Below are 23,163 nucleotides of genomic sequence, written 5' to 3' on the forward strand. Positions count from 1 at the left end.
TGCGCACTACAAAGAGCAGCAACGACCAGGACCGACATGGATCTGACCTGTTTATTTGCTGACAGAAATAAAAAATCAGAGCATACCATAATTTAAGATACCCACAGGAAAACAGTATGTACACAGTGTATTTGTTTCATAATGAGAGGGGAGGTGCTACTATGTAAATTTCTCTACAAATTATCAGACATTTTCTGTCAAGAGCAAATGGTTTTGAAAGTAACCCTTCATCAAGAAAATCCTTTCATTCCAAATGTGTTCAAATCAATGAAATATAAAAACTTTACATATATTAATTCTATTGAAGTGGTTTCTTCATAAAGACCATGAACAAATTATCTCATGAGATTGTAAAATACTGTATGTTGAATGAACAAATTAAGAAAAAGCCCCAAAATGTTGAAGTAAAAAACTAAAAATTTTGCTAACTCCATCATGTTCTATCCAAATACAATAATTTATTAATTTAAATTCAACCTATATGATTTTAAAACTCTACGGTAGTTTCAAATAGGCCTAAGCATTCAATAAATCTACTATTTTTATTATTCAACCTCATAAAATCACTGAAAAAAATGTGACAAAAAACACATGTTGTTCAGTAAGGTTAATGTGGTGGATGAACCCTGATATCACATCAGTTTTTTAAGAGACAGGTGATGTATTTGAAATGACCCTGCCTGATGGGTCAGTGGCACAGGTCAGAGGTGACGGGTATACAGGAGCTCTGTAGACAAACATCATCTCTTTTCAGTGTTTCGGTTCCTCTAAACTCATTAAAAAGCGAGACGACGACAGATCTGATTTAAATGATGCTTCCTGCCGCTGTCAGAGAGTGAGTCCCCCTGCTGTCCATCGATTGGCTGACATTCTTGTGGCAGGAAGTGAGAAAAATTTTCATTTCCTGAAATAGGCAAATTTGGGCACAACTCCACATTCCTAAACTCAGTAAAACTGAAGGGAATGGGGCCACCCTGCACTCACATTTTTCTCAACTGCATTGCTGTGGAATCGGGGAACTAATGTACCATTAGATGTTATACTGTATGAGATAATATATATAGGGACACAAGACAAATGAAGTGTTTGGTGAAATGTCCTCATTTTTTCCCCTTGAATCTGAAACCTGGAAATCCTTAGATATAGTTCTCTCTATATAGTAAAATAGCTCTTTGGCCCTCTGACAGATCATATTCACTTGCAGCATCCACTGCGGTGAGTATTGTCTTCTATAACTCATTAACTTGCTGACGTGGGTCAGCTTTCAGACAGTTCAGACAGACTTAAAGGTCTTATCTTTCATCACACAAATGACCATTTATTCTTGCACTAAAGTGTGAATATCCTGCGGGTAACGAAAGCTGGTGACACATACTGTTTGGCTTTTGGTTTGTGTTTTTGCACCTGGAGACATTTCATCATTGACAGACTGGCTCTTCTCTTTTTCCAGAAATTACTTGTTTTTTTCTTATCAAAAATGATGAATGCTGACATGACATTTCACAGGAACGATGCACACCTGTGTTGGATGAGCTGCTCTTTTTAACTGGTGTCATCTCCCTTGATGACGCCATGGCGCCATGGAGACTTGCACAGAAGTTTAATTACTTGCAATGTGGAGCTTTTGAAAGTCTGAGGTGAAAATAGAGTATACTGAAGTCACATCAGGAGGTTAATTGTTATTTCTTCATGTATTCTTGATAATTCTCACAATCTGTACCATTTTTGTCAGCTTTGTGAAAACAGGGAATCTGAAATCTTCAAACCCAGACAACCCTTGGCCTTCCTCTGTTTTCCACCAGAGGTGACAGGTCACAAGAATGGAAGGACCTAGTTTGTCAGTTGATGCTGTGAATAAGTTTTATGAAATCTCCAATGTCATTTGGCACAAAAGCGGAATGACAAGCATACTAGCAAACAACATAAGGGTGAGAAAATAAAGCTGTGAATGGGGCATGTTGTAAAGTATCTGACATATATTCATGGGCACTGGATGAATAAATCCTCCTGCATTTTGACTGTCCTGTACAGAACTGTTACTGTTCAGGGGTGTCGTGGGATGTTGCAGTCTCTGACTGCATTGGTTCTTGTTTATATTGCAACTTGCATCTTTATAATGTTTTCTTTAAGACTTTGGGGAAAAGTTGTCTGTTTTTTTAAGTAATAAAAAGAGAGCAAAGTTGTGATTATCTGCAAGTTCTATGATCCACTGCACATTTATTTCTTTGTCACTATTTTCACATTTTGGACTTACTATACCATGTTACTTAATAAACAAGTTGCTTATTATAATCGCTTTTATATATTTACAGAACAGCACATGCTGTTTGGTAACAAAATCTACATTTCGGCCAGTAGTAAGAAGGTGGAGGAGCCATTACCGATAAGTGTTTCTCAGTCGCATCTACATTAGCCTGAAGCTAATTAGTCTCACAGATTTTCATCACAACAACATGCAGTCTCACTGGGCCTTGGCACGCAACGCTGCGTGAGTTATCATGAATATGAAAACCAAATACACAATTGCTAAACTTCCCCAGCTTCTCCTTTCAAGTCCCCAACAAATATAGTCAGCCCGAATGCTCACACAATTACCTCAAGTGTTGTTCTGGGCCTTAATAAACAACATTTGAAGAACATTTGTTTCTTCTGGTGTACGGGAACTGTGCTTTATCCCTCCAGCAGCAGTTATTTGTTTGGAATTGCAGCTGGATGAGCAGGAACAGATACCACGGCTCAATGGACGAACCAACAACACAAAGACAAAAGGAATTTCCGAAAAACTGCGTGACTGCCTTTCAAAATCTGTGAAGATACTCAAGTGTGCGCCTGTGTCTCATTACAATGACATAGCTGGTTAGCGGGGAAGATAAGGTGACCTCAGCTGACCCCCGTTGACTGATGAGGTCACTGATGTGGCAGATTGGTCCCTGGAAAGAAAATTACAGAAGAGATGAATGTTGAAATGGAGGTTGGGATGTGTTACAGTGTGTATGTGGTCGAGGAACATGTACACAGGCTCCAGCACCTGACTGATAGGAAAGGAATAGCCGAACAAAAATTGTGAAGATAAAAAAAAAAGAAACAGAAATACACATCCCCTTTGGAATGCATTACAATTTTCGATGTTCTCAGTTCATTCTCTGTTGCTCAGACATCTATTTACCCAGCTTACCTCCGATTCTCTCTTTATACCCTTCATTTGGCCACTGATCCCTCTGAAGAAACCTATCAGCTCCACATCGAAACCTGTTGGCTCTTTCTGCAAATCATGCCTTTAATCCACCATACTCTTCAGGATTCCATTCATGCTCACAGTCAGACACAAAGTAGACACAAACTTAACTTCCCAGAACCCAAAAGGAAGTTTTGACAAAACTTTGTTTTCCATTAAACAAATGTCCATCAGGTAGAAAGCAATCAGACTGCTATCAGGCAACTTCCACTGCCGTGAGAGGCAATACAACAAAAAGTATCCCTTCATCTTCCTGTTTAGTACCCATTCAGTTTATCTTTAATTTTTGTGTAGACTCTTAAACCCTTTTCACACTGAAATGATCATGCATAGTTTATGTAAATAGGTAAATCAATAAAAAAAATATATGATTAACTAATTTCCCATTGATGGGACAGTTTTGTCTTTCATATTTTTCCTACTCGGTCATGTTTGATGTCAGGAACGAGCTGGAGAAGCAGTAGACAAACAGATTCTAGCAGATGTTAAACGTCTGATTTATATAGCATTTAATGTAACACTATGCTCATTCATACTGTACATATAGCGGGCCGAACCATTAACAGATCCAATATTACTTCTATAACATTTTGAGATATCAGCTTTAATCTAAATAGTTGGAGACAGCACTGTTGAAAGCAGTACGGATTTAATAATGCGAATCGGGTCTGACATGGTGTGATTGTTTCTGAGACCTCCTGTACTGATTGAACCTGTTAGTGTGTGCTCACTGCTGCTCGCGCCGGCTTTATTCAACGTCCCTGATGAGCAAAAGCTCAGATTGAATGGGGGCTACTTTTTAAAATATCTTTCACACCAGTCTCTCTTTCAAATTGTGTTTACAGAAAGATGTTTCAGTTCTGCTTCCGTGGAGAGGAATGGAAGCATTTCTGGACCAGCATCATTATCCTCTGTGTACCTCATAGTCTTCACAAGAGAAGGGAGTGATATTATCATGCCCCCCTGGAGGTCACATTCAGAGATGGAGTTGACTGAACCCAGTATCTGAGCCTGGTATTTATAAATGTGTTGTTATGAGCTTTTATACATGAGTCTTATTCAACTTGTTACTTTTGAGATAGATATATTTTATAAAATTCACTTTGCACTTATTAGTGACCTGTGATATTAGTGGGTGTGTTTTGTGCTCCCACCTTGGCCCACTTGGCAGCTGCTACATCCCAGATCACCACGACAACCATCAACTGGTTCATATTTACCCAGGAGGCAATGGTGGCGAAAGTGGGGTTACTCTTCCCTTTCAGATCTTCCCTCCATCCCATAGTCTTTACCCTAGTTATGTTTTCCTTTTTCTTTGCTGCTCTCATTTTTGAATCCCTCACCCGATGAATGATGCAAACTCAGTTCACTTAGGTTACTACAGAGTACAATCACTTTCCACACCAGCAGATGTTTTACATTTGCACACATCATCAGAACATTTGGTTGCAATGTTATTTCCACCACAAAAACTCACTGCCTGTCATTTAAGCGAGGCTAATGGGAAATGGAAATAAGTTGGCCCAATCATTCATTAGGATTTCAGTTGGACCAAAGTTCAGTGTCAACTTAAATACATGCTAAATGTTAACCTTAATGACAACACAGGAAAAATCAACTTTCAGACATATAACTATTTCCCTAGTGACATACATTCATTCACTGGAGTGAAATCCAACACTTACAACTAATGCAGCAGCCGTTACTGGTTACTACGGTGACGCTGAAGTTATTTAACGTAATTAATTAAAGTTGGTCGCACAAAACCAGAACCAATACTCGCATACATCTTGCTTCAGATCCCCAATAGTAGGAGAATGGGGCTGCACGGCAAGGTTCCTGTTGCTGCTAATAATTTATTCCCTGTGAGGATTAAACAAACCCTCATTCTTCACATTCCAGAGCATTCCCCCTCTCCCTCTGTTTCAACAAGCCCCAAACTTCATCGTGACCCTTTATTATTGCCCCAATTTAACCGTGTACAGCCTGGGTACCCTATACCAATTATCAGTCAGTTTCTCAGTGTGTTTTCATACTTGTACTGTACATGTGATGATCTATTCATTTCATTTTTACATGGGGATACCATTCAGACGCCACTTTCACACAGATCAGGCAACAGCACCAAAACAAAGTCCCTTCTCTACAAAGGCTTTTTGTTCACACTGAACAATACAAAATCGACAGAACAACGACACTCTGACGTGTGATTTTAAGCAGCGTGCTGGTGTTCCAAAAACAAATTAAGCCTGACATTTAACCCTTTAGTGTTGGGGTATCGTGTGACAGCTAACATGTGCATCATGGAACGTTTTGCACCAATTGCATTAATGTGACAATTTTTACAGTTAAAGAGTAAGAGCATGCCAGAACAGTGACGTTAACATCTGTAATGGTTACCAAAGGCTGAGCAGTCTCATTTTTCCTGTTTATAATGATGTGGTGGTAGAAAATTTGGCTTTAGACTACTGCAAACATTTAAGGACTTCAAACCACAACCAGCAAAATCATTCTCCACACTGTGCTCAAACCAAACTTCAGTATTCACAAACATTCTTAGCAGTCGGCTGTGAAATAATGCATGATTATTTTACATGCATTCTCATTAAACTCATTTGTCATAACACTGAACGACAATAATTGAGAGGCTAAACTTGATTTGAAACAGTTTTCTGATCAGGAAGATGAAGCTACAGAGAACAGTGTTGGAAAAACAGAAGCTGGCTTGATTACATACTCTTCGTCTGGGGTCTTTACAACTGGATATAACACATTTTTTCCACCCTGGAGTTCAAGCTTTTTCAGTTTGCTTCATAAAAGAAGTTGTAAAGTACAACTGCACACAGTGAAAATCCTAAAACCACGGCAACGACTTCAAACATATAAGACATTTTGAGTGATAGCCAGTAGGCTGCTCACTTACAAACCGTTATTTGAGGTGAGATTCACTCTCAGCTAAACAAAAAAGTGCACACACACCTCCCTTCTCATGCATATGGTGATTCCACTGGTGTAAAAGTATTGTAAAAATGGTGGATGGTTGGTTCAAATTACTTCCTGCCAGAATGGCACATACCTTCTGAGATTTTCTCTCTACAATTGCTCCTTTCTGGGTGTTAATCTCAGACCCCTGGTGTTAATGTTAGTTAATTCAGGAAATAAAAGGAAATGATTTATTGGTGGCATACTTTTAAGGCTACACACACACACACACACACACACACACACACACACACACACACACACACACACACACACACACACACACACACACACATAAATTACAATCCTCATTGTAGAAATCAGTGCCAAAACATCAGTTAAAATGTCTTTTGGGTAATATAAAGGTAACAAAAAAACTTGCAAAAATGCATGGAAATACTTTCCCCATCCACTTATGTTAAAGCAGCACGCAAATGTTCTTCAGTCTGTCGAGTATGAAAGATCAACTAAAGTGAGAAAGATTTTGTTTTAACATAAGCTTCGTAACAATATCACTAGCATGTACTGTATGTCAAGACCCAATCGGTACTGTGAAATGTCAACAGAGATGACAAGAGGACTCTGCCCAAAAAGAGTTTAATTCAGGATGCTATTACGATCCTTTCAAAATCAGACTTAATGTCTTATGGGTGCTGAGGAGGTAGACAGAGACAGTTTAAGCAAGATTTTAAAAAAAAACAGAACTGAAAAGTCCTTTAATAATTAATTGAAGTCCATTTAAAATGTGAGCTGTGGTGAAGAGCTACAGTATTTCATATATATTGGCTGACGGATAAAACTCTTTATTTACTACAATGCACTTTTCAGGTCAAATGGCCATTTAGAGTTGCTGAGTGACTAAACAGATCAACTGCGTTATTCACTGTACTGCTGTTGAACCAGCTGCCAGGGAGGCATTCATAGTCATTCATGAGCCTCCGAACAGAAGGCCAGAAAGTCCCTCTGAGCTGACTGGCCATTTGCGTGTGTGAAAGTGTGTGTGTGTGTGTGTGTTTGTGGGTGTCTGTGTGTGTGTGAGTGTTATGTGCTGGAATTCGGATGCCCCTGGGTCCCTCCCTACCAGCGCTGGGGCCTCTTGGGTGTGGAACAAGCTTTGTTTTCAGCAGACTGGTGGTGCAGCACAAGTGGTGTTAAGAGGGATTCAGGGGAAGTTGTGGTGGAATGAAAATATGGAGATTTTATGGTAATTACTTCTATATTTCATCATTAGCTGCACAGCCTTACGCTTGACAAATGTGTTGACAGGGAAAAGAGAAAAATGCAGCTTTCACAAAAGGGATGTGTGATTTTTACACCATCAAAGACAGAACAAATGGGTGGAGAAAGTTCTAAATCCTCTCGACAGTCAGACAAGCTGCCTGGGCATCTGGCACAAATGAAACCTTCCCAGGCTGGCCAGATGAGACGAGAAGGGTGTGGTGGGAGAAAAACGAGCAAGGAAAAATGGTGATAGCAGAGGGACAGATCAGAGTACCACAGGGGACTCCGACAAAGTTATAAATAACATGGCGTTGCCCGCTGACACACTTGCACATTAAATCCTTAGTGTGCTTCAATACTTGTGATTCGGTTCCAGGGAAGTGACGACAGTTGGCAGCTGAGATCACAGACAGAAATAGGTTGTCTTTGTACGTTAGCGAACATCCCCAGCCTTTCGGAAATGACAGCAAAGTGTAACGGGGACCACCTGACAAAGTGTGCAGTTCTCTAAAACACTGATGTTCACACATTGTGATTTCACTACATAACTTAGATGCGTCACTTGATCCTTACGAAACAGAAGATCTTCGTTCATGTTCGCCATATGTCCATTTCACTTGTTTTGAAAAATTAACTCGACCCAAATTTTTTGATGCGAGTTTAAAAAAATGTCTATGATATCACTGGCTTTGAACTATCATTAAAATGAAGGCCACACATAAAATCTGATGTGCACATGCACGCCATCTGTTAGCGCCCTTTCCTCTACTCTCTATCTCTATTAAATAAATTCAATAGTAATTATAACACTTTGATCATTTTCAATGTGTAACTTTTTGTGGGGAGGTTAGAGAAGAAAATCAGTAACTAAAACATACTTGTCTGTTAAACATGGACGGATGTGACAGTAAGGGTTTTGCACAAGGTTGTTTCTAAGCTTCCCGGAGTGTTCAGTGGTTACATGACAAGCACTACCAGCAAAGAAACAGAAACCACACATAAAATCACACATTTCTCCTTTACACTTCAGTGTTGCAACAGCTTAAACAAACTAAAGACCACATAATATTACAGTCACATGCTTAATATTGTGACCCCTTCTGCTCCCAATGCAGCTCTCACTCATCGAAGCATGGAGTCCACCAGACCTTTGTGGTATCTGTCACCCAGACATTAGCAGCAGAGCCTTTAAGTGCTATAAATTGTAAAGCTGGTTCTCCATGAATCAAACTTGCCAGTCCAACAAGTCCCACAGAAGCTTGTTCGGATTGAGATCTGGGCAATTTGGAGGGTGCAAAGATACCTTGACCTTGTTGTGTTCCTCAAACCATTCTATTCCATTATTCATTGGTCCACGTCTGGCGCTTACGTGCCCATGGAAGGTATGTCTGGATGTTCACATGTGGAGTCACCCATGACCCTGCTGGCTCACCAGTTGTTCTTCCTTAGACCACTTTTGATCAGCGCCAATCACAGCAGACAAGAAACACCCAACGCAACCTGCCGTTATAAGATGCTCTTACCTACCAAGTTGTCATAATTTTGACCATGTAAAAGTCACAAGGAAGCTCCTACTTGCCCTCTTCCTATATCCAACACATCAGCTTTAAGGATAAAATGCTCACTTACTGCCAAATAAACCTTGATCCACTCATGGGTAGAGTGGAGAGAGAAAACAAGGGGTCGAATATTTTCCAAGAAGGATCACATATTAATACTTAGATTGAATAGATTGGAAGTTTGTGATGTTAAATTTTGGTATTCATGGGAATTGGCTGTTATAAAAGGATCCTAGTGTTTCCTAGTGTCTCTTGTTTAGTTAAATTCAGCCTCTCAGCAGCCTGTCAGTGGATCTGAATTAGACTTGTAGGACAATGTCTGAGCTGGATGCTCAGTCAGAACGGCCTTCTGTGCTCAAGTCCCAAAAGTCACATTTTTAAAATGCTTCTGATCTCAGGTGAAATGAGAAAAGTCTGAAAGAGATAAACAGGTATCAAGAAAGACAGAGCGACTGAGAGGAAGGAGAGGTGTAGCACCAGGTCCCACATTTTTCTCATGGAGAGATTCTGGGCAAACATTCTTGGGATAATTTGAAGAGCCTTTGAAATCTAATCTGTTTATTCCCCTTGTGTGAGCCGTAGTTCATGTGTGTTGCTTTGAAAATGCATGTCAGCTATATGGCGGCACAGCAGAGACAGAGACAACATATGAGTTCCAGGAATGGATATCCATGGTTCAAGTTTCGAGTTGGGAGCCAATAGTTGGAACTTTAACATCTGGTGAGGCTGGGTTTGAGACAGATCCATAAAGCTTAAACAGCTGTAGTACCTGCATACTGTGCTTGGTGCAGAGGAAAAGCAGTATGCACAAGTGAAACAATGCACATGTAGTTCAGCGAACACAGACGTCACACCAGACGTCAGCAGGTCACAGACGCACATGTTCTCAGTTTCCCACAATAGTAAAGGGATTTTAAGTCTTTTTTGTGCTTCTGATACACACAAAACTATTCATAACATTGCCCGTTAGCCTAGTTAAGCTTTCAATGTATGTCAGTCCTAAACTCAAGTGCAATTAAGCAATTTCTCCATATTATAACAGTTCTGTTATCCTCATCAACCTATCAAAGCTGTCGCATCTTTTTACAAAACCTAGTTTGAATTTCATCATCATTGTAAATTTGCATTCAGTTCTTACAGAAACATTACTTCCTGTACGGTTTGAATTCACAGTGGTTCACTGCAGTCTGTAAAGTTTTCTGGCTGAGAATCTAATGACAAAAATGTAATGACGTATGTGAGCTGAGTAAATGTTTTCCCTCCCATGAATGAGTGTGGTATGCTACCATCCTGCAGGAAAAAGACTGGCATGTGGATGTCAATTCTTTCCCAATGTACTTATGTAAAATTAGATGACAAGAAAGTTACACAGCTCTCTGGTTTTTCATCTCGCCTACTTAGGATGAACTCTTGTTAAGCATTAGACACCTTGCAGTCACACAATCCACATTATCAGTGTAGTTATCGCCCAAATGCGCTCCAGACAGAGGATGGCTTGAACTGCAGTTTGCGCTATGTCTCTCACATACACACAGTTTTGTTTGTGTTAACAGATTATGAATGCTGCACCACAGAATGCTTACCACAAGTGTAAAATTAGCCTTGTGCTTTTGGGTGTTGCCTTTAAACCAATGAAAGGGAACAGGAAGCAGTCACAGGAGTTATGGCAGGGAGCATTTGGCAATGTAATCGATTGCAGATGGCAGCCGTGGGGTGGCTTGTTTGGCCCACAGTGGCTCTTTGTCATGTCTAGGCCCACCATAATCCAACAGGACAAGGCTGTTTTAGCACATGTGTGTTTATGCTGGCACCTCTCATATCGCAGACCTAAGGCTGCAGCCCCACATAAATCTAGACAAATAAATGGCAGCAGGGGTGTGGTCACAAAATGTGTGGCGCTAATTTTTATGAGGGCAGTGAAAGAACATAAAATTTTATACTAAAACGGAAACGTAATGAAACTCTTATATTTGCATCAAAACTTTGTAGCTGCGACAAGCGGGGATGAAACAAAAATAAACTGCCTAAAAATGCAGATGAGATTTGAAGAAGCGCCGGACTTTTCTGACTATGTTAGGAGAACACATTAATGAATATACTCATGTCATCAGTTGCTCATAAAAGAGAGTGATGCAGCAGGTCAGGCAACCAATCACCCAGCTGCTTTTCACCCTGGCCGGGTTTGCAAGGTTATGGGTGTCGGCGAGAGCACAGTCACGGGTAACCCAATCTATCATGCTGGCATGAGGTATCAGAGCTATGTGTCTGCCATGATAACACTGTCCAAGAATGAGGGCAATACATGGCAGACACCTTAAATCATCGTGTCTCCGCTGTCACTGACGAGCACAGTGTGTGTGTGTGTGTACAGATTACTTTCTTAACACTCACACTTAGTCTGTGATCTATATCTGTATACTGAGGAATGAAAATCAGAAAATCGTTTACAATCAACAAACAGAAACATCATTTCAATCCCTGCAAAGCTGTCTGTCAAAGAACATCTGACCCACGCGCGTACACACACACACACACACACACACACACACACACACACACACACACACACACACACACACACAAAGTACACCCATTAACCTGCACACCTGTCTTGTCACTCAGTCCCTTGGTTAGCCCTCCACCGAGCCCCCTTCTCCGGCTCTCACTATTCCAAAATGAGGCCTAATTTCCCAGAGACGAGCACTGTGACACACACACACACACACACACACACACACACACACACACACACACACACACACACACACACACTGCCAGCCCCCTTCAGACTGCACAAAGCCCCCATTGTGAGGTACAATGCTGGCCACCCCCTCTATCTTCCCCCTGTACCCTCTGCTCTGTCTCACCCATAACTCTCTCCTCTCTGCCCCTCTTGCATTTGCCTGATTCCCTCTTTCTCCTACATGTTCGATTCTCCTCTCTTAATTCTTAAATCTCTACTACCCATCCTGGTAATCGTGTCTGTAGAAGTCTGCCCTCTTTTTAAAAAAATCTTTTTATTCCCTCCACATTAAGTCCTTCGGCATGTCTTCTTCTCTTCTACATTCTCTCAGCATGAGTTTCCCTGTTGCATCAGAGTTCAAGATGTTTTCCACTTAACTAACTGTTGGTTGATTTACCTTCGGTTCTCTGGTGGATATTATGTTTCATATCTACGAATATCTGTGCATCAGGTGAGGCGACACCTATGACTGTCACTGGACTCAAAATATTTAGTACAGCCCTCTCTACTAGTTATGATATTTGTACAAATGTGTGTAGTTAGGTTTTCTAGGAACATTTCTCTACTTTAGGGCACAGAAATAAATACTGCAGTATCAGTATAGTTCCAGCACATACAGGATTCTCTTTACAGTATCCACATCTCAATAACGAGGACATGAGCAGCAATGTTAGAAAACCAACCTGTAAGAAACCAAAATATCTGATATCTGCTTTCTCTCCCTGCTATCTTTGCTGCTCCTGATTTCTGATTTAACCGTATCATATTTCAACAGCCATAACTTGTGTTGCAAGATTGGCACAAGTCTTCGTGTGAATGTGTATAAGCCATTCAAAAATAAAGATTCATCCCATTAAGGATTTGAGATTTCTGCACAAATACTGCAGCAAAAATGCACCTGGGTGCAGGGCTATCTAATCCATCTCACAGAGAAATAACAGTACTACACAGACACAGAAAAACTAATGGATGAGGTACGTGGAAAAAAACACAACACAAAGCAAATCCACAACAAATAAATCTGGACCCAGTCCAGACAGGTGTGGTCTTGCTGGGTGAGGGGTGACATAAGAGACAAACGGAGGTCTAACCATGGCAACCCTGACTGTACCCAGATGGGGACTAGTGGGGAAAAGGTGGACATTCCAAACACTTGTCCTCCCGTGTTTCCGGATCAAAAGTAGGAGAAGAAGGAGCAAAGCAACTAGAGCCACCACAAAGCCTCCAGTAGAGCTGTGGTTTGTGTTTCTTATGTTGGGTGAAAGGCGACCAAAACGCCTTCAAGGATGTGGGGAATTTTACTTTTCAAGCCAGAACATTCTGGGTGAAGGAAAGAAAAACAGAATAGAGGAGTCTGACGGAATGAGTAGGTAAAGAAAAGAGAAAAGCGATCACTGAGAAAAGAGGGGCAATTACTAAAGAGTGGGAAATAAGGGTTTTCAATAGTTGTGAGGCTTTTGAAAAGCCAGAGCAGGAAATTAGCCACATGCTACAGGTGAAGGAGATCAAAAGCACAAAAAGTCCTGCATTGTTGTAGCTCAAAAATCACTATGTGAGACCCCCCCCTCCACACACACACAGGTATCCATGTTGATACACCCTTGCTCAAGAGGCCTGCAGCGGGTAATGAGCTACTCAGACAACTATGAGCATTTGACAATGACTCAGCTCATAGAATTTAGCACAGTGTGGTAGGAAAACTGGGACCGCAATGACCCCATGACATTGTCTGCTCTGAACCCCCTCCCCTTTTTAGAGACACAAGTCCTGAGGAAAGAATAGTGCCCAAAAAAAGAGATGTCCTGTAGAAAGATAATGGGATGGGTATGCCATTCTGACTCCCACTATATTTATTTTTAGTGCAGGAGAATATAAAGAGTAGAACAAAAGGGATGATAACAGGAGAAAATATTCCAGACCACTGAAGTGTTAGCATTCACCAGACACACAATTTGGTCCTGAGTCAGATGTTGACAATTGACTGTTCACTTTCTGGTTCTGATCGGCCCAAGGTTCCCATCAAATTCAGAGCAGTGTGGAGATCCAGGCAGCTGAGACTAGAGCCCAGAACACAGCTAGAGGATAAGTAATGACAGGGAGCCTCCAGCACATCAGTCAACAAACGCAGTTCTTGGAGCTTCATGATTGCAGCTGCAAAGGTCACCCATAGTCCTTCTTTCACGGCAGGACTGGTTTGCCTTTATTCCAAAGTTCTTTATAAACGCAAAGGAGGTATTTTTGGATTCTGCTTGGTTCCACCTGTCACACATCTTTGAGAAGGCAGGGGGCAGGACGGGGCTGTGATGCTTTGATGGCAAATTATGTGTGAGTCAGAGTTTGCATATGAATCATCTTCCAGTTGATGGATCGACCAAGTTTAGGATGAAGACACGTGTGCAGGATCACAGCAGCATGTGACGTTAATGACAACCTGAAGGCTGGTGCCGGATGAACTGATCTCACCAGGGTTGTTTCTCTGTGTTTCTATTAAAGGCTCTTAATCTCAGGTATCAGAAAATCTGCTTTCCATCAATTACCTGCAGTATTCAATCGACTGGGTACAAAAAGAAAATAGAGAGCACCACAATAAATAATAACAAATGAGCAAAATCAAACTTATTATTTCAAAATGAAAAAAGAAGAAGTAATTAATGCCGCTTCCTGTCCAAAGCAGGTGTTGCGGGAATTACTGAGGGGTTGTGGTGTGGTGTGGGAGGACAATACTGGGTTTTGACATTTTGCACTGTCAAGACTGCCGGCATAGTTCCCAGTTTCCTGCATGGGATCAACAAGTCTTCCAGAGAGTCTCTCTATTGGCAGCGAGTTTGCAGAGTCACCCATCTCTCCATTTCAGGTAAAAAAAAATCAATGAAGTTGAATGAATGCTTTACCACACAATACCATGAAAACCATATAAACAGGTCTCTTAAGGTCTCAACAGTGTTGCATCGTCTTTGACGTTATAACCTTTCACACAATTCACACACTTTTCTCACACACTAATCTGCTGGGTTATGCGGTCGAGCCCATTGCTGCCTGCAAGTGAGCTAAACTCGGGACAAAAAGAGCAAACACAACCCACGTCAGTTTCCAGTTCAGTTGCACCCATAAATACCAATATCTACAATTTTGCCTGTCAACTGACTGTCTGTTTATGTTTGCATTTTCCTGGAGATATAATACATAATGATTTAAGATCTCCATGGGGTAGCATATTCATAAATCTAACACAGAAGATCAAAACAGCAAGATAAAACTTGATCGTACCTTGTAGCATGCAGCGGTATGCTGACTCAGAGATGGCGTAGATGTGTGGAGGCATCTCGTGCCTCTTCTTTCCCCTGTACATCTCAATGATGTTTTCTGAATAGATGGGAAGGTTCTTGTAGGGGTTGATCACCACACAAAACAGGCCAGAGTATGTCTGCGATGAAGCACACAAACCAGAAAAAAGAGAAAATGAAAAACCACCAAGTAAAGAAAGAACCTGCATCTGAAGAGGTGTAAAATACAGTAGAAAGAACTTGAAGCAGACATAAAGACAAACTTCAAAACACAAATGGCTGTTACATTCCAATTGAACCTGCATGTGTCTGGTGTTTTAAATCAGCCTGTAAAGCAGGACCTGTCGTTACCCACTTTTTAGGGGCTTACATCATCACAGCAGGCATGCAGCTCAGTGACAGACACAGGGCAGGCTGAGTGAATGAAACACTGAACAGACCGACACACTGTTGTTTCCTGTCAAGAAACACAACGCCCTGAGAGTCCTAATGACAGCCTTTAAACAAATACAGCGCGACATAATGTGAACAAAGAGTGTGTGAATGTTATTAAGATGAAGCAAGTAGCTTCCACTGGAAACGTTTAGCCTGGTCTATTACGAATTGTGATGCAGTTAGCTGTGTAATTAGCCCTAAGATCTCTCTCCAGGGAATATGCGTGGTATGATCACTAGTAAGCTGTGCTTCAGACTGACACAACCAGGCAACAAAGCCATCTGGACTAAGCGTGAGGCCCTGCTGGGGCCACGGCCCCACAGCATTCTGCAGATGTTACATGGGCTTTATTTACCACGTATAGAAGACACAAGGAAAGAGCTGCTTCTTGGCACAATGACTTTCATCACTGGTATGTGCAGCTAATCCTAGAATCCCGTGCAAATATCAACTTCTGCTTATCTCATCCATCAGCTGTATGTATTCATTACATGTGCTCTTTAACTAAAGCAGCATGAAAATACATACAAATATGTGTAGAACTTAATTTGGAAGAGGAGTACAGGAGGGTCATATTAATACTGAAGTCCTAAAGTTGGAAACCAGTCAGTAAAGTAGCGATTGTCCAATAGATAATACAATCCATCACCAACCAACTGACATTTATCGTGTCCAGACACATGCTTGATGCATGTTATAAAGCAATCGGGCCCATCTGGTTTGAGGCCCCAGGAATCAGAGGCAGCCGGCCCATTTCAAGGTTACAATGACAGACGTGTCTGTTTGTTCTGTCTCCAACCGCACCACAAATACACTCTACAGTGACGTTTACTTACCAGGAACACTTCCATCACAAAAAACAAACAAACAAACAAAAATCAGAGAACTCGGAGAAAAGGGAAACGTAGAAGGGCAATCTGTGAAATGTTTGTGGTGAGGAGTGAGTCCTAGCATGGCACTTTGAGTTCATAAAAAGACGCATGTTCTCTCCAAGCTGCAGTCTGTAATGAATGACTGAGCCTCTGTTTTAAAGAGCATTGGTTAAAAGCAGGAAAGTGAAGTAAATTAGTAATACTATGTCCACTGGGGATGACTTCATATCAGATCATACGCAGAGTGAGGCACCAAAGCAGCGAGGCGCTGGAGAGAGTCTGGGATCTTGGTGGGAATTTAGAATGGTGAGAAAAAATGGTGAGGAAGGAAGGAATGAAGAGGAGTCCAGGTGACAGGACTCTCTCGGATCCAATCCAGTCAGAAGAAGAGGTGTGACAAACCGGGAACCATATCCTCAGCCTTCCCTGTCAATTGCTTTCAACCTGAGGGAAGGAAAGACAGAAGGTCTGCCGTAATTCAAACTCTACACTCTCCTTTTCGAGGGTAATGAAAAATTAATTCACCCTTATGTGAAACCTAGAGCTGCTATAAAAAAGGGTCTGTTCGGTTCTCTTTGGCGCTGCAACAAGCAGCACGGAGGCAGCTGGTGAAGCCGCAGGGATACCTGGACTGTATATTCAAACTGGGCAGTCTCAGAGAGCTAAAGGGCTACAGGGGACATTGTTATATGTTGCACTGTTTCTCTTATGCAACTTTAATTAGGATAAAACTGCACAGAGCACTAATGCAGGAATGTGCTTCTTGAACAGGGCTGAAATTGTACATCAGTGTCTGCTTGGGAAACAATCTGCAAAGACAGCAGAGACTGAAACTGACAGTGGACGTCATTTGGGGGTCTCTTATTAATTCCTCAATATGAGCAGCCAATTACACAAAAGTGCCTTCAAAATGAAACAAAGCATGTAGAACGGTACTTATTGCATGTTGCTGGGTGGTTGGCTCATCGAATTGGCATGTAATTTGTCCCTCTGTTTTCCCTGAAGAAGTAAGACAAATGCTTGAATCGCCAAGTCTAAAATGTTTCTGCAAGTAACAGAACTGTGCAGGAACTCTCTCTCCTAACTTACATGCTTGTTGAATGATTTTCCAGGATCATCATAGTATAGAACATTTACTACTACTGTTGCCAGCTCACAGAGCATATGTCTACCTCAACACTGCCTGCCAAGCCAGCATGTCTAGCCCAGTCCAGGAAAGACAAGGTGATGTTTCCACTCTGAAATCAGATCCAGGAGATGGGATGCCGTGGCCTAGTAACAGCTGAGCAACACACAGCCAACAGCAGACACAACAGCCCATTCCATCTGCCATCTCTGATCCGTCAGGCAGCATGGATACGTGGTGCAGCTCCACTGCAGAGGCTGGAAAGGGCAATCCATGTGCAGATGCAGCCTCGATGTCACTAATAAGAGGCCGCGACCACTTCCATCATAGCGTTTCAAAAATTCATGATCATTCCTTGTGATTTTTGAAGCATGAACAGAATATTTAAATGTCTGATCATGTTAAAATCACACCGACAGCAGAAAAACATCTTCTGATTTTCTGCAAATCTATCATGTTTGACATTCTTTATACATTTCAGAGCATAGTTTAGGAATGGATGATGTGGTAAAAAAAATAATACCACAACCTACTTATTCAATGTCAGCCAGTCAAACTTTTACTGTGTGTCAACATTGTGATTACATGAAAAGTAAAGAGAAATCCAAGGTTAGATTAGGATACTCATAATGTCCCACAGAAACAAGGTCAGCATGTTATTTTAATTCTAACACATAAAAACCCTCAAGGAAGGAAAGTGAGATTTTGATTTAGTTTGCTGCCCGGTTTACAGGTCCAGTGTTATAATACAGAATACGAGTAAATCAATAAGTGGGACGATTTTATATTACAAACATTTGAATCATAGAAGCATTCAAAATGGCATGAAATATTAAATCAGGTATGATCCAGATACAAAACACAGAGTGGATATCGCTGGTGTCCGTAACAGCGAGGCAAAGACAGCGTGTGGGAAACAGTCGCTGCAGACAGGATGGACACCGAGCAGCAACAGAGCTGAAGTGGGCGGCAGGAGGCCGACAGACGCACAATCTTTTTGCCATGGAAGAATGCTGAGGCTTTCTGACAGCTGAAGCTTATCTGATGACACAAAGGCCTGCCTGTAGCCCCGCTAGCATGTAGCATTCTGGTAAGCCTGTGACTCACCACCTCACAGATAGCAAACCGTAACAGTAACTGAGTTAGCCAAGCAGGTTGAGTGACTTCACACGTATGGAGCCGTCAGATGGGGAAGGGGTGATGGAGCGAGCCAGCAGAAGATAGACCATTCACTCATCCTGGCTCAAAATCTAAGCCTCAAGGTTTCTGTGGCTGGCCTGTGAACCTGTGCGATTGTGTGATTATGAGTCAGACAAAAACATAATGAGGAAGACAGAGAAAGAGAGAGAGGATAGAAAGACAGAGAATGATCACACCTTTGATAATTCTTTAAAAACTCAGTTCTAATTTTGGTCAGATTTGTTTATGCTTTTAAAACAAGCCTCCTCAGAAGGAAGACAATGAGCAGAATGACTTAAATAACTGAGATTAAATTAATGACTTAATGACGAAGGACTTCAGCATTGATGATCCATGAAGACCAAACCTGAAAAAAGTAAACGTACACATATAAACTAGAAGATTCAAAAAGATCTACTACATGATTTTCACACTATAGTTAAAACAAGGAAGTGTTCGCATTAACTTGCAGTAAGACCACAGCCTGGGGGAGGCTTTATATTATGTCTGCAGTGGATGCAGCTGTGCTTTGGGGGTAAGTCAAACACATTGGAAAAAGTTAGAACATAGGCAGTTTCTTATTATAAGGGTATACTGAATGGGAAAATTCTCTTCCTGATAGAAAACCAAAACAGTCGGACACATGTTTTCAATTCCTCTTGGCCACGGGGCAAATTAACTCCAAAGCCAATTCTGAACCACCAAAAAGTAGAAGCCACGACACCGTGGTATGACAGAAAATGAAGAGGAATGCAGGAGAGAACTGGAATGCAAATTTAAAGCATGCAAAATGTGAAAATACCTGGATGGGAAAAGAAAATCTAAAGCCAATAATGATGTTTTACCGTGATGTGTGACTAGGGGGATAAATAATTGTTCTTTGGCCTGCAGTCCCTGAACCAGAGTCTCTCAGGTGAAAACCAACCCACATTCTATTCCTGGAAAACATGTCACTAAATGGGTCAAGATCACAACTAGAACATCACAGAGCAGATCCTTCAGCAGAGAAACTCGATGCTTCAACACAGCAACACAGACATCGCCTGTGATAAATTCAGAGATGTGACAAACCATCACAAGATCAGGCAAGAAAGTATATCCAATGGCAATCGCTGGGCTTGCGCTAGCCATTCGCCACTTCGCCATAGGCGAAGTAAATTCCAGATTGGCTAGAAGGTTTTTAGACTGTGTAGCAACAGTGGCGTTCTTATTTTTACGGAAAAAAGGCTAAAACTTAAAACTTTGTCGCTTGCTAGCGGCGCTCGCTATTTCCGCTAGGGAGCAGCGCCAGCCAAAGTGACCCGAACGCTCCCGATCATTAAATATGCACTCGGGTCATGACCTCCTCTCGTCCAATGAAAAACAAAATATTGTTTTTTTACAAGCTAAACCCGCGAATTTGTGTACAACAAGGCGAGGACGATCGATCAAAAGAATCCAGCGTGTTATAGTAGAGTTTGTGTTAAAGTCCTCATTAATAAACAAATGGTGAGTGCTGAGAGGGGGCAGGAGTGGTGACAGACCGATCAGAATGTAAATGAAAGACATTATCAATACTTGTTTGTAGTCTTAGACTTTTGATACCTATGACCGGCAGGAATAACCAGCCAATTTAGGGCCAAATGCATCTAATTTTATCCACTGAGATTTCAAAAGAAGTGACTGATGTAGGTCAACCCATCTCTGTAAGCAAACAAGGTCCACAAACAGAGAATGGCTCAAGACTAAAACAAACTAAAACCATGAGTTTAGATGGAAGAGGGGCGATGGTAGCTGAGGTGAGAGAGAAGCTACAAGGGGGTTGAGTATATCTAACCCAGAGGCACCAAAGAAAATGATGATCAGAGGAGGTAAAGGCCTGGCAATGTTTAAAAAGACTCACTCACTCTCTCACTCACATTATGTCCGTGTACGCATGTCCGTTGTCAAGATTAATTTCTAACAACAGAAGTGCAATGCATTCTCTATTACCCTAGCAAAAATAGATAGATAAGAGATCTTAATGACGTAACACTGCTAAAGACAGATGGATAGAAGTTCAAAGCAACGAAGCAGAAAAGACACCCTTCATTTCACAATAACAGCTAGACTGACATTCTGTAAAGTTGTGACACCCAGGGGATCTGTGAGTTTTAAGGTTAATCATTCCCAGTGTTGAGAGTATGAAACATCAATACACAGACAATCTTTGAAGGGTCCAGGTTGAAGCCACTCACATATATAAGCCCAGAGTAGTAGCGGTCCTTCAGATTGTGCAGCACAGACGCCTCATTCAGGCAGGTGAGCTCGGCCATGTCTTCCACCTTGCTGAACTTGGGCGGGTTCATCTTCTGGATGTCATCCTTGTTGATAGCCACCTTTTTGCCATTCTCAGCCAACTCCACCAACACCTCCTCCCCACGTTCTTCCCGAATGCTGGCCGCCTCAAAGCCATGGCGCTCTGAGGGGACCCACACAAGCTTCTTGGCCGTCCAGTCCGCCTGCGTGGCTGGGTTGTAAACCACAGCCCGGTCCACAAACAGGTACCGCTCTGGGTCCTCCTGCCCACTCCGATGAGACATCTTACTTTGGGTTTACCAGAGCTGAGTGGCTACCTAGAACACAAAAGGGTTAAAGTCATAAATAACAAACAAAAAATACCAGAGATGGACTCCACAACTTAATCAAGTAAGACTTCACCAATTGTGATTATTACAGCCTCAATAAAGTTTTTCCAGTATTAGAATTTCCCATGTAATTACGACAAATATCATAATGATCATTCTATAACAGAGGATATGAACAGAAACCATTGAGAAGGAGACGGTCCATGGTGTCAGTTTCGATCGCGGTATTTATCGAGCGGTGACTGGAATTAAAAGTTGCGCTTCATTTTTATTATAGGGCTGCAGCTCTGCACGACTCCACTTGAAGTAATGCGCATGTATATACGCATTCTGCGTAGGATAGAAAAAATTTGGGTCGTAGCCACATCGTGATTAGCTCTCTTGGTGCTCTTATAGAAATATTGCTGAATACAAAATAACCTGATGCGGTACATAATCATGTCTTGATAATAATGGAGCTGCACAGATGAAGATTATACAACGGCTACAATGACTGTGCATTGGCAAGTCTCCACAAGACAGAAACAACCCCCCTGGGGGGGGGGGGTGATTACTGCATGTCTAATATAAAAATATGAGGTAATTAAACCTGCACAACTACACTAACGCGTTTATCCCAATGAGCTGCTTCAGCCGGAATGTGCAGCGATATGATGAATGGCGCTGGCCGCTGAGGGTCCCGTTATCACCGGAGAGAGACCCTTAGGATAAAGTCCACCCATGGAAGTTCTCCTCAGAGACATTTCAGACCCGGTTCGGTCCAGCTCGACTGTTTTCTGGGAGTTTACCTCATTAGGATGCGTCAAGGTGTAAAAAAAAAAAAAAAAAGCGGTCAGCGCGGTGCCGGTTTGAGGGTCAGGTTCTTAACAAAGTTAACCAATTAATCCGGTTTAACTAAGTTTCCATCCTCGGTGATGGAATCAGTCGCCACGCGCGCTGATACCTGACAGACATGACTCACCTGGTGGTGTGATGACGCGAAGCAGCGGTCAGGTCCGGTTCTCCGAGCTGTCCTATATCCCCCTGGCGCGACCCTTGTGCGCAACTGGCGGCTACACGCAATTGAAATGCGGGCATGTATCCGGGGTTCGGTATGCGCCACAGTCAGACCTGCCTCCCCAACCGAGGCCCCTCCTAAACAGAGCCGTGACCGCTGCTGCTCCCGCCTACGACGGACTATGTTCTCATAGAATGACCACGCGGATCAATACACCGCGTCACGACACGGTGGAATGGGTCCCCGAGGTGCTGACGTGGGTTGGGTTCAGGTGGTGTCGGAACACAGAATACTGTTGATTCACAGACAAATGCGTCAGGAAAGACATTTAAATGGCCTTTACAGAGCGGCAAGTTCTTTTAAAATCTATTCCACACATATCTATGCATTCCACCCACCCACCAGAGGCGCCCCACCGACAATTGGACCCTCACTTTGCGTTCTCTCTCTGCCCTCCTCCTTCATTGGCTGGAATTAACCAAACCTCCAATTTGATGCAAATAACACTAAAGTAAAATACGTACTGTATAGAGTACAGTATTTCCAATTTAATCACCAATAACTTCCAAAATAAAAATTGGAAGTTGCTTTTTGGACATTCTGATTCCTACTGGATCATCACAGATCTTCATTCTTAACAAATATTCGAAGAGAGACTAAGAAAATGTTTGAAATTAATCCCCCCCACCTCCTGAAACTAAACTAGTACAGATAAAACAAGGCAGTCAGAGACAGCAACACCCCTGAATTCAAAATGTTACCTTGACCTACACATTTTTGTGCCCCTGGTTCCCGAAAATGCTTTTTGTTTTGTGATTATATATCATCAGGTTTCAGAGATGTGTACCTAAAAAGGCACAAAAGTGAAAATTTGACCTTGACCTAGTTTTTCAAGGTCAAGACTGTGATCCAATTTTCATCCCC

General features: G+C 41.9%; 1 protein-coding gene across 2 annotated transcripts in view; it reads right to left on the reverse strand.

Annotated features, from left to right (window-relative positions):
- Nucleotides 1-22,430, reverse strand: part of LOC137610272 (myosin-10) — a 45,062-nt gene extending 22,632 nt beyond the window's left edge. For both annotated transcript variants that reach the window (XM_068337806.1, XM_068337805.1), the window contains exons 1-3: nt 22,204-22,430; nt 20,853-21,230; nt 15,008-15,164 (exon numbers count right to left, since the gene is read on the reverse strand). In XM_068337806.1, coding sequence (XP_068193907.1) covers nt 15,008-15,164; nt 20,853-21,197 — 502 coding nt within the window. In that variant the 5' untranslated portion in view covers nt 21,198-21,230; nt 22,204-22,430. The remainder of the gene's footprint in view (nt 1-15,007; nt 15,165-20,852; nt 21,231-22,203) is intronic.
- Between the last annotated feature and the right edge of the window lie 733 nt (nt 22,431-23,163).

This window comes from Antennarius striatus, chromosome 16 (genome assembly GCF_040054535.1).
Source record: "Antennarius striatus isolate MH-2024 chromosome 16, ASM4005453v1, whole genome shotgun sequence".
Taxonomy (NCBI): domain Eukaryota; kingdom Metazoa; phylum Chordata; class Actinopteri; order Lophiiformes; family Antennariidae; genus Antennarius; species Antennarius striatus.